General features: G+C 42.1%; 1 protein-coding gene across 1 annotated transcript in view; it reads left to right on the top strand.

Annotated features, from left to right (window-relative positions):
- The window catches only part of itpr1b (inositol 1,4,5-trisphosphate receptor, type 1b), a gene marked incomplete at its 5' end in the record, with an annotated part of 80697 nt that extends 67899 nt beyond the window's left edge, over positions 1-12798 (top strand). Inside the window, 5 exons of the mRNA XM_084441244.1 lie at positions 2506-2654; positions 2893-3058; positions 3922-4082; positions 10933-11094; positions 12695-12798. Coding sequence (XP_084297370.1) covers positions 2506-2654; positions 2893-3058; positions 3922-4082; positions 10933-11094; positions 12695-12781 — 725 coding nt within the window. The 3' untranslated portion in view covers positions 12782-12798. The remainder of the gene's footprint in view (positions 1-2505; positions 2655-2892; positions 3059-3921; positions 4083-10932; positions 11095-12694) is intronic.
- Positions 12799-15314: the final 2516 nt, after the last annotated feature.

Genomic DNA, 15314 nt, shown 5'->3' with positions numbered 1-15314 from the left:
ACCCCTGAGTCAAGGGCTTCTCCTTGTTGCATCCCAGCGTTGCACTGAGCTGTAAATCAGCATCAGCAGGGCGCTGGGTTCAGAGGTCACCAGATTAGACCTGGCTGACTGGCTGGGGGGAAGGGGAGCACAGCATACAGGGGCTTAGACTGCATGTGTGTCTGCTGGAGGGAAGGGAGGTCAGAGGTTAATTGCCGCCAGACCCTAGCGAGTAAACGCGTCCACTCCAGGAGGGCGTAGGGGGCAGCTCACCAGGATCCACGAGATTCTAACGAACCCAACTGACCCCGTTCAGCTTGTCCCCTTTCAAAGAGGAACCCGACCACCGGCTTTAATGAGATCAGCTGAGCGGCCTATCACATCCTTCGGCCGTCTGGGTTCCAAAGCCTCGCATAGCTTTCCTCATTCACCATCGCAATTATTCACCTTAATGATGCTTGTCTGGTGACTTGATTTTTTTGTGGGAAGCGTTTTGGGGTGGTTTGAGGCATGCTAGTACTGACATGGTCGTCTCTGATGGACGGAAAGCAGCTGAGAATGGTTCAGATTTCGTTTTTTGAGTGAAGTTAAAACTGAAGGAACTTTGACGTCATCCACATAGAGAATATTTCAGGCCTTCAAATTATATACTATAATTTTTATATATTTCAAGCCTTCCAATACCAGTTCAAAAGTTACAGTCAAGCCAGAAAGTATGCACACCCCTTTCATCTTCTCCACTTTGTATTACATTACAGAATTATTCTACAATTGATTGAGTTCATTTTTGCCTCAAACATCTACACACAATAGCCAATAATGACAAAGTGAAAACAGGTTTTTAGAAAAGATGCAATTGTATTTTACTGACAAAAATACAGTATGTCATTTAGGGGTTACATATCTGTACACACCCTTAGCCTAATACTTGGTTGATGCACCTTTGGCAGCGATTACATCTTCAAGGCGTCTTGGGAAAGAAGCTACGAACTTGGCACACTTTTTTTCTGGAGATTTTTGCCCATTCTTCTTGGCATATCCTTGCAGGCTCCATCAGGTTGGATAGAGAGCATCGGTACACGGCCATCTTCAGCTCTTTCCACAGATGTTCAGTTGGATTCAGGTCTGGGCTCTGGCTGGGCCACTCAAGGACATTCACAGACTTTCTCTGAAGCCACTGCTTTGTTCTCTTGGCTGTGTGCTTCGGATCGTTGTCATGTTGGAAGGTAAAACTTCATCCCAGTCCCGAGTTCCAGAGCGCTCTGGAGCAGGTTTTCTTCAAGGATCTCGGTGTACTTAGCTGCATTCATCTTTCCCTCTATCAGGACTAGTCGCCCCGTTCCTGCTGCTGAAAAACCCCTATATCATGATGCTGCCACCACCATGCTTCACTGTAGGGATGGTATCAGCCTGGTGATGAGCAGTGCCTGGTTTCCTCCAGACATGACGCTTGGTATTCAGAAATCCAAAAAGTTCAATTTTGGTTTCATCAGACCAGAGAATCTTGATTCTCATGGTTTTAGAGTCCTCTAGGTGCATTTTGGCAAACTCCAAGCGGGCTGTCATGTGCCTTTTACTAAGGAGTGGCTTCCATCTGGCCACTCTACCATGAAGGCCTGATTGGTGGAGTGCTGCCTGGATGGTTGATCTTGTGAAAGGTTCTCCCATCTCTACAAGGATATGCTGGAGCTCTGTCAGAGTGACCCTCGGGTTCCTGCTCACCTCCCTGGCCAAGGCCCGTTTCCCCGATTGCTCAGTGTGGCCGGGTGGGCAGGTCTAGGAAGAGTCTTGGTGGTTCTAGACTTCTTCCATTTACGAATGATGGTGAACACTTTGGGACCTGTAAAGCTGCAAACATTTTTCCGTACCCTTCTCCAGATCTATGCCTTGACGCAATCCTGTTTCTGAGGTTTTGGCAATCCCCAACCATGTCCAATAAATCAAATTTACCACAGGTGGACTCCAATTAAGTTGTAGAAACATCTCAAGCAGTATTAGAGGAAACAAAATGCACCTCAGATCACTTTTGACTGTCATATTAAAGGGTGTGCACACTTGTGTACATATGATATTTTACATTTTGATTTCTAATAAATTAGCACAAATGTCAAAAAACCTGTTTTCACTTTGTAATCATGGGATATTTTGTGTAAAGTAAAAATGAACTCAATCTATTGAGTAAGTCTGTAACATAATAAAACGTGGAGAAGGTGAAAGGGGTGTGCACACTTCCACCTTGACTGTACATGGACATTATGGTCACTAAGATCAGGCCAAGTCTTATTGTTGATCTGTAGGGGATGTTAGTCATACAGCTCACACTGGGATGAGTTTCCCAGAGGCATCGTAGCGCTACGTTCATCGTAGCCCTATGATGAACGCCATAGCTTACGATGAACGTAGCGCTACGATGCCTCTGGGAAACTCAGCCCTGAACAGTTACTATGAATTAGAATATTGAATAGAATGACAAATCGCTCTGGTTTTATGTGCTAGATATCCTCTCTGGTGTGTGTCCCTCCATAGCTGCTGTCGCCACCCAGCCGTCGGCCGTGGTGATCGAGGACAAAGAGCGGGTGTGCGATTCTCTGCTCATGTGCATCGTCACCGTGCTGAGTCACGGCCTGAGGAGCGGAGGTGGCGTTGGAGACGTCCTGCGGAAGCCGTCAAAAGAGGTTTGGACGTGGAACGTCACTTAGAAATGGTCCAGCTGGAACCCATCCAGTTATAAACTGGACCTCAACAGGGGGCGGAAACAACTGCTATTTCAGTTTCAACACTAAGCGATAACTATTTTTACCACCCGCCACACTGTGATAATTTCTGTGAAATTAAAGACGACTTCGCTTAGCTACTGGATGGCTCTCTGTATATTACTAAATGATTTGAATTGTGTATGTTTGAATTGGGTAGGAGCCTCTGTTTGCAGCCAGGGTGATCTACGACCTGCTCTTCTTCTTCATGGTCATCATCATCGTCCTCAACCTCATCTTTGGAGTCATCATCGACACCTTCGCCGACCTGAGGAGCGAGAAGCAGAAGAAGGAGGAGGTGCTGAAAACCACGTGCTTCATTTGTGGTGAGTCGGTCTGGCCGAACTCAGTTGACCTGCGCGGTGCCGTGCCGGGCTAAACTAGCTGTCATGTCCTGTGGGATTTCTGCTCCCCAACAGAGAATGTGTCCTTGGATCCTATCGCACCTATCGCTGTGTTCCTAGGAGACTGAAATGACTGACAAGTATGTGGCAGGGTCACAACAGTCAGAACGAAACTTACAGTAGGTGAATAGAAAGTCAAGCCATATCACATGCCTTGTCTGCAGCGCAGAGAATGTTTGACGACGATGAGAAGCTCAGAGGAAGGGTCTGAAACGGCGTCTAGAGTTGGCAGCTGCAGCGACGCACGCCTCATGTTTGGCTCGTTGCAAAATGGGGGCCGTTTCGCTCGCTAGAATAAACGACGCAACGCCTCCTCTTCCCAGAAAGGTTGGTTAGTCATGGCTGCACTGTGGGGGAGTTCTTCCGGTTACTGAACCATGCTGGACTTGACCAGGTTAATGTACTAACTCGCACGAAAACTCACGTCGACACAATTCCTCTTGTGCACTGCTATTATACTGTGGGCTATTCTTAGTCGTAAATGTTTGTGGGAATTGACCTTAATTGTATCAGATAAAGAGAACATTGAGACCATGTAGAACATTTAAAGGCCTTGTTCTCTGAAGTGTGCTGTGAACCTGCTTTCCCTCTGCTGGTATTTAGCCATCCGGACTAAGGCCATGACGATCACTGACTAATGAGAATGAATGATCCATTACGTTCACTCATGCGTTCACTGGTTGGAAGTTTGAAACGAGAGGCTTAACATAACTACCAAATGTAACAATAGTCGCGTGTGTCTCTTTATTCAACAGTCACATTTGTTTTGTCCTGTTCGTGCGCAGGCTTGGAGCGGGACAAGTTTGACAACAAGACCGTGACGTTCGAGGAGCACATCAAGGTCGAGCACAACATGTGGCACTACCTGTTCTTCATCGTGCTGGTGAAGGTGAAGGACTCCACCGAGTACACAGGACCAGAGAGCTACGTGGCCGAGATGATCCGGGTAAGAGGGCCATGTCCGCGTCAGCTGCAGACACGAAGTGTTGCATTCAGTCCCTTTCTTTGCCGTGCGAATGAGAGCAGCCAGGATGTGGTTATTAATAGGTTCGGTCAGGGAGTTGACAGTCACGCATCACATCACAGTCTGACTTTATTAGCTGGGCTTCAATTTAATCTCCCGAGAAAACAGTTGTACTCTGTTCTGCATACTCGATGGTAGGAAAGTATTTTAACATTTCCCTTCTGCTGAGGACACTATCTAAGCACCATTGTATATTGTATTTTATGGAACCTTTACAGCTTAGTAGAATTGCCCAGTCTAGATTTCACTAATCTGAATGACCTCTGCAGTGGGGTTATGTGGGTCGAGTGAGGTTGACTACATGAGTGGAGACTTTTCTCCTCCAATTATTTGGCAGTAAATCTGTTACTCAGCCCCCAAGCACCAGCACAGCATTATAGAGTTATCCCGGCCTCTGTGACCTTCTATCCCCCCAAAAGTATTATCACATCTGTCAGCTTTGTGAATGGAGATTTAAGATTCAGAACGCCCCTTGCCCTTGGCATGGAATGTGTTAATCCCCCAAATCAGCCCTATCTTGCCGTAGTCATTCCACACAAACACATACACACGCACAAACACATGCACACACACACATACATACACACACACACACACACACACACAACAAATATCAATTGGCTGTTAGTAAGTTTGAGGGTAAGTCAAAATGCATCAATATGGATTTCATACTGTAGGTGCGCTTGGTATGCTTCTTAAAAGGCAGTATCCATCCGTTGCCTTTGAGCAATTAGACAGAGAATTGTAACCGTCAAAAGGAAAGCCCCGCTTCCGAGACGGTTACTTTCTTGACGTAGTTCTTCTGCCGACACACTTTCTAAACAGTTGCAATTTGGCCCAGTTCCTAGCCCCAGCTCTTTGTCTGTGCTGGTGCAAGCTGCTGGGTCTTGTGAGGAACCACCCGATTCAGGATTAACCCCTACACCCCCTTTGATTAGTCTCCACCCTCATAAAGCAAACAGAGCTCGTCAGGGACACGTTGTGGCCAACAGGTTTTTGGTGACCCCCTGGTAAGATCTCACTGACCCATCGATGGACCCAGCCAGCCGGAATGCCACCCCTCTGCTCCACATGCAAAGACCAAACGTGGTGTCTGCAGGTCTCACCAATCTCGCATGCTTTGTCTGTCACGAGCAGCTCAGTTCAGAGAACGTAGCCCTAGCTGTTTAGGATGTCCATGAGACACATTCGTTTACGCTCTGATTAAAGTGGTTAATGACTTATTCTTTATTTATGCACTTCAAATTCACAATGTGGAATATACCCAGTATCCTAATGTGAGCATAAAGGTTTTTTTTTCTGCTAGATGGCAACATTACTTCTCGACTACTCGATAATATCGATTGAGTGAATGTGTCAAGCTGTGTCAAGTCTTTAATTTAACAGCTTTACGCTCATTAACTGTATTATGAAGCTGCTCAATGTTAAAGGAATAATTCACCCAAATATTTAAATGACAATTTCCTTACAATGAAAACTTTGAAAGTTTATAGGCAGGGGTAAAATACAGTCCAGTTGGCTATGTCTTTTTTTTTCAACAATATTTTTATTAAGGTTTTGAGGTTTACAACCGTGGGGCTGAGCAAGACATCATACAAATCAAATCAATCAAACAAGTCCTCTCGCAGCCAACCCCCCACCCCCAGTTGGCTATGTCTGACTGGCAGCATTGGCTGTATGAACACAAACCAACACTTTGATTGCTGTAGCCATTCGGCAATAAACAGTTTTTAAGGTAGGCTAAGGTATAAATAAATAAGTGATATTACTCTTTTTGTGAAACATCAACCTCCTACCTCTGCTTATTTCTCAGTCTCCATTTCTCTCTCGGTCCACGCAGCACTCTTGCCATATAGTGTATTTAATTGGAGTTGAGGAGATGACTGGAGGAGGGGGAGTAGAAGTCAGACTACTCTAACAATGACTGGGACTGACGTGGCAGAAGGCTTTGGATGTGTCAGGATGAGGGTGTAAAGTCACTGATCTCTGTTGCCCTCATTATTATTGCAACCAACACACTCCGACTCAAGTTGCCTACTATTACTGAATTTAATTCAAATCAGCTGATGGGAGGACATCAGTGCATGTGTCAATGAGAGAGCTTTATATTACATATTCTATGTCTGGGGGGGGGGATCACCGTTTGATGTTCATCTGGTGTATTTTGAGCTGGTTTTTTTTCTTTTTTTCTATCATTAGCATGCACGGGTTCTAGAGGAGGTGGGTTGTCAGGATGTCAGGAGGCCTGTGGTCTCACTGTGACGTCTGTGCTGCTGTTAAAGCCGCAGTGCATCCTGTTTCTCTGTCGTGGCCCTCTGTGGTTTTAATAATGAAAAATGTACTTCCGCCGTTTCCATTGAAGTAGCGCGAGGCTCAGTTTAAAGGCGTGACGGCTGTCTCTGACTTACTGGAAGTGTTTTCACTTGTAAACACTGAGGAAGGTGCGTGGGGAGCTGAATCGTAAGCCTGTCAAACTGACGCCCAACAAAACACTGCATCACCACTGGAAAGAGACCACTGGCAGCAGCAACTTTGCCCATTGGCCCTCCTGGTTACCTGCTCCAGAATGCATCTATTCTATACCATAAAACAAACATATTGACTAGACCTACTCCTTTTTGTCAAATTGAAAGTTACAGAATCTTGTAAAATGATAGGCCTACTCACATTTGTTTGCAAGGTGATCTAAGCATATCGATTGTGGATGGTGGAGCAGGTAGAAGGGTAGCGCACACACACACACACACACGCACGCAGCAGTCCTTTCCTCCTTTCAGAATGAGTGTCTTATCTGATCATCTATGCGCTGTGTGATTCCCCTGCCCCGCTGTCAGACCCAGGGCCAGCCTGTGGCCCGTTGTGGCTGCCGCTCACGCCCCCGTGTCTCAGACTACACCACTGAAACCCAGGGACTTTTTCAGCTCCGCAGCTGTGCTGACATCAGCTGCGAGCTACAGGCCGGTGGGCCTGCAGCACCTTCCAATTCATTCACTCTTACAATGCTTGATATGCTTCAGCTGGGTCTGTCAAATACATTAGCAGTATAATTACGAATGCACTACAGTATGCATTAGTACGCAGCTGAGGGAGTGCATTTCTGTTATTTGGTGTGTGCATGTGTCTGTGTGTGTTTGAAGGGAACTCCAGACAGACACGGCTGGCTTGTTTGACGGCAGGTTTAGACGGCACACAATAACATCGGTATGTGGTGGCCCAGTGCTGGAAGAGACAGAGGGTGAAAGAATGCAGTGAACAGAGTGACCCTTGGCTGCTGTCTGGATGAACGCAGCAACCCTTACGCTGGCTGACGGCTTTGATGCTACGGTCGCTCGTAACAGCAGCAGGAACAGTATGGTACCATTTGCTAAGCGGCTGCATATACTGTACATCTGGAATTAGCAAGAAATCTCCATGTTCTTTGGCAATTGTGTTTTGTTGATCCACAGTTTCAAATGTCAGTTACAAGATGTCTTAAGACATGGTGATGGCTGGGTTACATTACTTGTATACTGTATAGTACACTCAAGTTGCATGCGCTCCACTCATAATGGTACCATAGCTGCCAAGGGTTTCCACTCCATAAATGTTTAGGTGGTTGGTGACGCAAATGATCTTGGCTCAGTGCATGATTCATTAATATGAGAGAATTATAGGAATTATTCTCTTCCTACTGGCTCTGGATGGGTGGCGTATAGGAGACAGTAGTTATCATTAAAGACTTCAGTTATTATGCCATACATTGCCCCCTCTTCCAGACAGCATAAATCGTCCTCTTGAAATTCGAGTCTATTGAGTTGTTTCAACACTTTATTAAATAACATGACAAAACGCGAAAAGGCGAATATCTTTATAACATGAGCTTTACTTTGGAAAATGGATGCGGTAATGTGATATATGTCTGGTGACTAGTTTTAGGAGATCAAATCATATTTATACCGGTATGGTCCTTTAAGCTTCTGGCATGCAAAGAGCTGTCATCAAAACGTTTTAAAGCCATCACGTTCAACTTTTGAAATGTAGGCTAGTAAAACGCGAAAATGCAAATATCTTTTAACGTGAGCTTTGCTTCGGAAAATTGATTTTGGTAATGTGATACTTTGGGTGATTAGTTTAAGGAGATCAACTCATATTATCACGGTATGGTCCTTTAATATGATTTTTGGATATCATAACAACAGTGGTCACAGTGACCTATGCAAACGTTCTCAGGAATGTTTTATTTAATTAATGTTATTTATTTATTTTCCTGCACCCCCTGTGAAAAAATAGTTCATAAGTCCCTTTCTACTCATCTTTCATGATGGCAAGAACGGTTGAGCTTTGTCTCCTGACACTCCCATGAACAAGGCAAAATGTGCGCAGTCTTGGTAAACGCACCTTTAGGGGGCACAGAAAATTCCAAAACATCTATTGCCTTAGCCTTTGAACTCTGTGCCAGTGTTTTTGCGTGACCATATGCGGGCCCTTAGACTCTGAAGTCTAGCACAGCACATTCTGAAAAGAGATGTTCGTTTCATCTCCGTCTGACTTGTGTATCAATTTTCTGTACTAGCGCCCATGCCCTCTCTTTAACCCTTAAGCCAATATGAGGGTAATAGGGCTAGACTGACCATGTCTATGGAAATAATGACACTATACAGTTGCTGAAGATCTCCTAAAAGGATGCAGTGTTAGTAAGATTGCTCTTAGGTCCCATGTGATTTTGACATGGAAAGTCCCAGAGATTAGTTAGATTAGGTTTTGAAAGTAGGCTTGTTGTCAATGTGCTCATAGACAAAGAAACAAAGAGGGTATTGGTTAGAAACAGAAGTCAAAGAGGCCTTGGGCTGCCAAGTGGGACAGTAGCTTACACATTTGTTGTCAGTCTGAGGTGCAGAATGTAGCACATTATTAGATAGTTTCAGGGCAAATAAACTCCTTTCTTAAATAAAACAACATCTTAGAAGAATTTCAATCAGGCTTTAGAACATACCACAGTACTGAAACTGCTCTTACTAAAATAATCAGCGACCTCAGATGCGAATAAGGTCTCAGTTCTTGTCCTCTTGGACCTAAACACAGCATTTGATATGATTAACCATGATATCCTAATCAATTTTCTAGAAAATTGGGTTGGTCTCTCTGACGGTGTATTAAACTGGTTCAGAACATCCATCAAAGAGAAAATGTTACGTCACGCTTGGTGATCATGTGTCTGAGAAACATGACTTCTCCTTGGGCCCCCTCCCAAAAGGAGCGGATCTAGCTTATTTGGGGGGACACTTTCACAGGCCATCATTCATGTCTACCTCTTTGTATTTGAATTGTTGTTGTATGTTGTTTGGCAATGTGAATAAACTACTACTACTACTGTACTACTACTACTACTGTCAATGAGTTGATCTTCGAGTTTAAATAAAGGTGATAATAAAAAATAAAAAAAGAACACTGCAACCATATGCTGCTGGCTTATTGGAGGTTCCCAGCAACAGCCGGAAGAACGCAGTCTTTATCAATTACACCCCAAAGCTATCGAACACATTACCTAAACACATCAGGGAAGCCAGCTTGCTAGGCCTATATACATTTTTAAAGAAAGCTAAAACCGTATCTATTCATGTTAGCCTTTAACTAGTTATGACTTTCCTGATACAGGCCTGAAACTCTTTTGCACTTGCTTTCTGCTGCACTTCTTTTAAAAATGTTAAATTTTACTTGATTTATTTTTTTCTTTTCTTTTTTAAACTGTAATGGTTTTACTTATGATTTTGCACTCGCTGACTGCTTCGCTTCCTTTAAAATGTAATTTTATTAAAGGAGGCAATGGGAATTATCATCTGCAGTGTTCCTCCTAGAAATGTTTTCAGGCCTGGTGGTCCATACCTGGGTGGGGGACGCGTTTAGCTAGATGTCTGAGGTCCTGGCTTTATGTTAGCCTGACTTCGCCATCCTGATCCTTATGTGCCAATTGGTGCTGGATTAGCTTGTCTGCTGCTGCTGTGTCTTAGCTAGCTAGCTAGTTATCTAACTTGAACGCCAGCACTATTTGCAACCCTGTCCACCACACATAGTAGCTACATAGAAGACATGGAATGAAAACATCAGAAGACATAGACTAAAAACTGTGGCTACATGAATTATGTAGACTCTGCCTTGGTCCCATATAATATTAAAAGGGCATAGCAGGGGAAGTACTGTTTCCACTGATTATTAAATTATACTAAAGGATACGAAGGTACAATCTGCCTTGTGTAATTATATTAAAGAGAGGCGAAGGGAATTACCACCTGCCTTGGGATTGTGATTATAATTTTGCATTTCCTCACTTTTGCGCTTCTTTTTAAAATGTCATATTTTGCTTGATTTCTATATTTGTATAGCTTTTTAAATCTTATTTTTATTGGGTTTTATCTTCCATCTTATTTTCCCTGTTCCTTGTATGTCTGTTTATATGTGAAGCACTCTGTGCTTCAATTTCTTTGTTGTATGAATGCAGGTAAAAAAAAAAATTTAGACAAATAAAGTGTGTTATTATTATTATTATTATTATTATTATTTTATTGTTATAAGTAGTTGTAGTAGTAATTGCTAATGCATTGTGTTCTGAATTGAAAGACATTTGCATATTATTGGGGGAATTGAATTAGGAAATGGTTCTTCTAGATCATCAAACACAGGAAGAGTTTGAATTGTAGGCCAATTCATTGTTTAAACACCAACATCTTATACAGTACATAAGCTTTAACCATCTACGGATTTGTTCTGAGAGATGAGTTTTCCCTCTGTTCATCAGGAGCACAACCTGGACTGGTTTCCACGGATGCGAGCTATGTCCCTGGTCAGCAGCGATGCAGATGGGGAGCAGAATGAGATCAGGAACCTGCAGGAGAAACTGGAATCCACCATGAAGCTGGTGTCAAACCTCTCTGGCCAGCTGACGGAGCTCAAAGAGCAGGTGAGGTTTGCATCTTATTTGTTGATGCCACCGGGTGATGGAATCGATTTAGAAGTGAATAAACATGGAAATGCTTTGAGGCAATGAATTAAAAAACTAGGCTTAGCTCTGAGGGTTTGCATTTCCTTGCCCTTTACTGTAGATGTAGAGCTTACTGAAAGCAGAAGGCAGTGAGTCATAGTTCACAACACGCCTCATGTGGTCCTCAACCTGATCTTATTTGCGTCATTAAGACAGGATTTGTTCCACAATGAGTTTGCTTGCACCTTCTTGGGGACAAACATAACCAGGGCACAAGTTAAGCATCAAAATCACTATGTTAATGATTGTAGAATTGTCACAAGTATTCATCCTGCTACTTCTTTTATGTAAGTAATGAAGAAAATGTATCAATTAACCTATTATTAATCCATTAACTATCTTTTCAGTTAATACCCTAGTATTTATATTAGTATTTTCATTAGTGTTGCCAGTATTTATTTATATTTTTCGCAGATTTTGTTTTAATTGTTATCGATTTTGGTTACAGTAGGTTACAGTAGGTTAAAGTATGTTTCAGACACTGTACATTGTGTCTTAATAGTGTTGTAAAACTAGAGATAAAATGAGAAGTGTCTATGAGGAAGTGGTTGCTAAAATGTTTGGAAGAGGGCACACAGTAGTATCAGCCACATGTATTTGGTGATAGAATATCCCTATAGTTTGCCTCAATGATAGAATGTAATAAGCATACAGATTCTACAGAAAGACTAAACGTGTTTCTTACACATGATTCCTTTGCTCATCCAGAGGTCAGGGCAGTCCCCTTACCCTCTCCCTGCCCCTGAGGCTGTTGTACTGGCTCCACGGCACTCAACAGCAATGCACAAACAAGAAATTTGTTTGACAAACAACTAAGCCAAACAACAGCCCCCTCTGTTACACTATACCAAAGAAAATTCACTTAATTATTTTGCAGGAGCACAAATAAGGCCCACATTATACTGCAGCTGAATTTAATCAGTGTCCACCCACTCACCGTTTTAAGAGTATAAGGCTGTTCTTTCTAGTACCTCCTTCCATGTAATTGTTGCCGTGTAATACAGCATCTTATGACCAAAATATTTTGGCGAAAGTTCTCTTATTAAGGGTATTTGATATCTTTGTCATATTACGAGTTTGATATTCTGTAGATTCTGTGGATTATTTTGCTACTTCAAATCCTTAAAACAATGTATTTGTTCTTGTTGAAACAAGGATAGCACAAACATGGTGACACATCGACACATGATGACAAACCTCTTTCATAATGACTTAGCTTATTAATTTATATTAATTTGAAGTTTCAGTATTTGTTGTTTGTTTGTATACTGTAGCTTGTGAAAGGAGATGACCTTAGTATTGTAGGAGGGTGTTTCAGACGAAACTATCTTTCCAAGTCACTATTCTCTGTTCATTAATCGGCAGACAGAGCACTTCTACTTTTGTTTCTTTGAATAAGACATGTTGTGCAGCGTCTCGAGGGGTCAGCCTCATGTACAGATGACCTCTAGTCCATCGGACGTGATGACCATCACGAGGCCAAGAGCAACTAACACAGCGTGTTTTTTGATCTCCTCAGATGACAGAGCAGAGGAAACAGAAACAGCGCATCGGACTCTTGGGTCATCCTCAGCACATGAATGTCAACCCCCAACAACCTGCATAAGGCCCCCCCCCCCACCCCACCCCAAGGTCCGACAAGCCATCTCAGTACCAGCCTTGTGTTTGTATAGAGAACCGATTTCAAGAGTCTTTGCTTAGAGGTCCCGCATATCCCATAGCTACTGAGTGTGAGTGTCAACACTGTAAAAGCAGCAAACACTCTGAAACAGCTATATAATTGTGATACTGTGCTATGTACTGTAGGATAGCCCACAAAGGTATAACTCAAATGGAGGGAAAACACCCAATCCTTTTCTCAGTCCAGTTGAGATTGGTGCCAAATGTTTTCTATGTAGGAATGAAAGTGAATTCTTGTTACATGGCCTTTACTGGGTGAACTTGAAACACAGCAGTGCTGTACTGGACAGGAAGATGTAGCCCCACATGAAGAAGGCACTGACAGACATGGAACATCTTTTTGTATTTACTACTGGTATAGCAAGCAGTATTTAATGTCCTATTTTTGTATCTTGTGCAATATCAATACTTAAAAATATGCAACCTCTTTGGTGTGTGGATTTAAGTTATAAAAGTAGGCTTACTGTAAGTCTACTTAAAATGGAGTCAAAATGGGAATGTTTTAATGTTGTTTTTTTCAAACTTTTGCTTCAAGTAAAATAGACACACACCTGTTGGTAATTTTCACATAAGGCAATGTAGGATAGGACTTGGACAAATTAACTTACATGGGTAAGTGGGCCTTCTTTATTTTACTTGGTTTATTTATCTGAACATGTTGCGTACAGTTTTTAAATGTGCTTAATAGAGAAAGTGTATTGTCTGAAAGCAAGATGGGTCTTGTGTTTTTCCCCCTGCGCAACTATTATGTCATATCTTGTTAACTTATTTTATATTGGCTCTCTTAAATAGTTGAGACATTAAACTTTTAGGACATTTGTATTTCATTCAAACATTTTGTTCATAATTAGTCCGATTTTGAAATTGCATATAACTTTGCATCCATTTACTGTATACCTGGTTTTGTTGTAATATACACCTGTTATGTGCCTGTAAGAATGTTTGTCCTATAAGACTTATAGTTTAGTACTGATATATTGCTTGTAACAAAGCTACTTTTTGTGTTATTGTTCAGAACAGCTGTTTTCTCATTTTTCTGTCAAAATATATTGTTTTTCTTTTGTTTCCCTTTTTTAATGTGTACTGTACATACAGTATGGCATGTTGCTTGTATCATTGTTTGTGTTTACGGACCTACATTTTCTGAAAGGCAATAGGGATTTAAAAAGCAGATAGTTACTGAAAATGAATGTTAAAATGATTGATTTAAAGAATTAAGCACTGTCAAAACTGTAAATTAACGTAGAATTGTTTAATAAAATAAATTTAATTCTCCTTTACATGTGCTGTATCTTTGTCTCTTTCCGTACTGCAATAAAGCGGACACATTTTTTGATGGCTCAGTCCATACAGGTTGCCTTCATTTATTTGTTCTGTCAGGCCATCTGTTCTGCTGCAGGCCATAGAACTACAGTATAGTCATCACAATAACTGCCATAATGACCTATTGATTTCAGAATGCTTGGTGCACTTTTATGAGGAGTAAGATGTTTACATAAATATTCAAATTCAGTTACCTACAGACTGTAAATATGCTATCATCTCAAAATTATAATTAGATGTCTGGGGAAATATGAACAAAATGGTTGAATAAAAACTGCCAATCTCAGTGAACAGGCACATTAGTGAACTAGCCATATTGAGAATCCTTAGTGTGGTGCATGCAATTGCAATCTGAGCAAAAAGGAGAGAGAGCATAGACCTCTGCCCATGAATGCATTTCATGGCTGTGTGCGCGTGCATGTTTGGTATTGCTGCATTCATTAGGTCGAGAGCTTTATGCGAGTCCAATCACTGTCTGTGACCTTCCCATGTCGAGATATGGCTGTTTCAATTCCCCCTATTGGCAATAAATGGGGAGAATTTTTCGCTCCCCAAGTCCAAAAAATGAATGGAGGTGAATGGCTTGCCATGTATGGGTGGTTCGTGGACCCGCCCCGTGATTCAGATCCGCCCCAGAATTTAATAGGTTCTAAGTTGGCCCATGCTAAACCCTTCCACTGAGTTTTGTGAAAATCACTCTAGCAGTTTTTGTGTAATCCTGCTAACAGACAAACACACGCATGCACACACCACCGAAAACATTACCTCTTGCCCTGCGCTTTCTCTGGGATGGTGGTAATAACAGCAACAATACACACACAAAAAAAGGCAGAGTAAGCACAACAATTCACAAAAGGTCAGCACAAAAAGGCAAACAATGTACAAACATACACAATAAATTCTACAATCTCAGGTTGGACAATAAAAGGCACATTCGGGAACTACAGTAGCTACTTTAGATAGGCCTATGAAAGATATAGGCCTATGAATATTATGCAACAAAGTCTGCAATCTCAAGTTGTACCAGGGACAATTCCAAGTCAAATCAGGAGTAAGCCATGTTAATGAATAATAAGTGAACTGTAAGCTATTGACTATTCACAATAACTAAGAATGAATATAGCTGCAAGCAGCAA

The sequence above is a fragment of the Borostomias antarcticus genome, assembly GCF_949987555.1.
Source record: "Borostomias antarcticus genome assembly, chromosome: 7".
Lineage (NCBI taxonomy): Eukaryota > Metazoa > Chordata > Actinopteri > Stomiiformes > Stomiidae > Borostomias > Borostomias antarcticus.
Note: the sequence above shows the minus strand (reverse complement) of the source record. Positions and strands in the feature narration are given on the sequence as shown.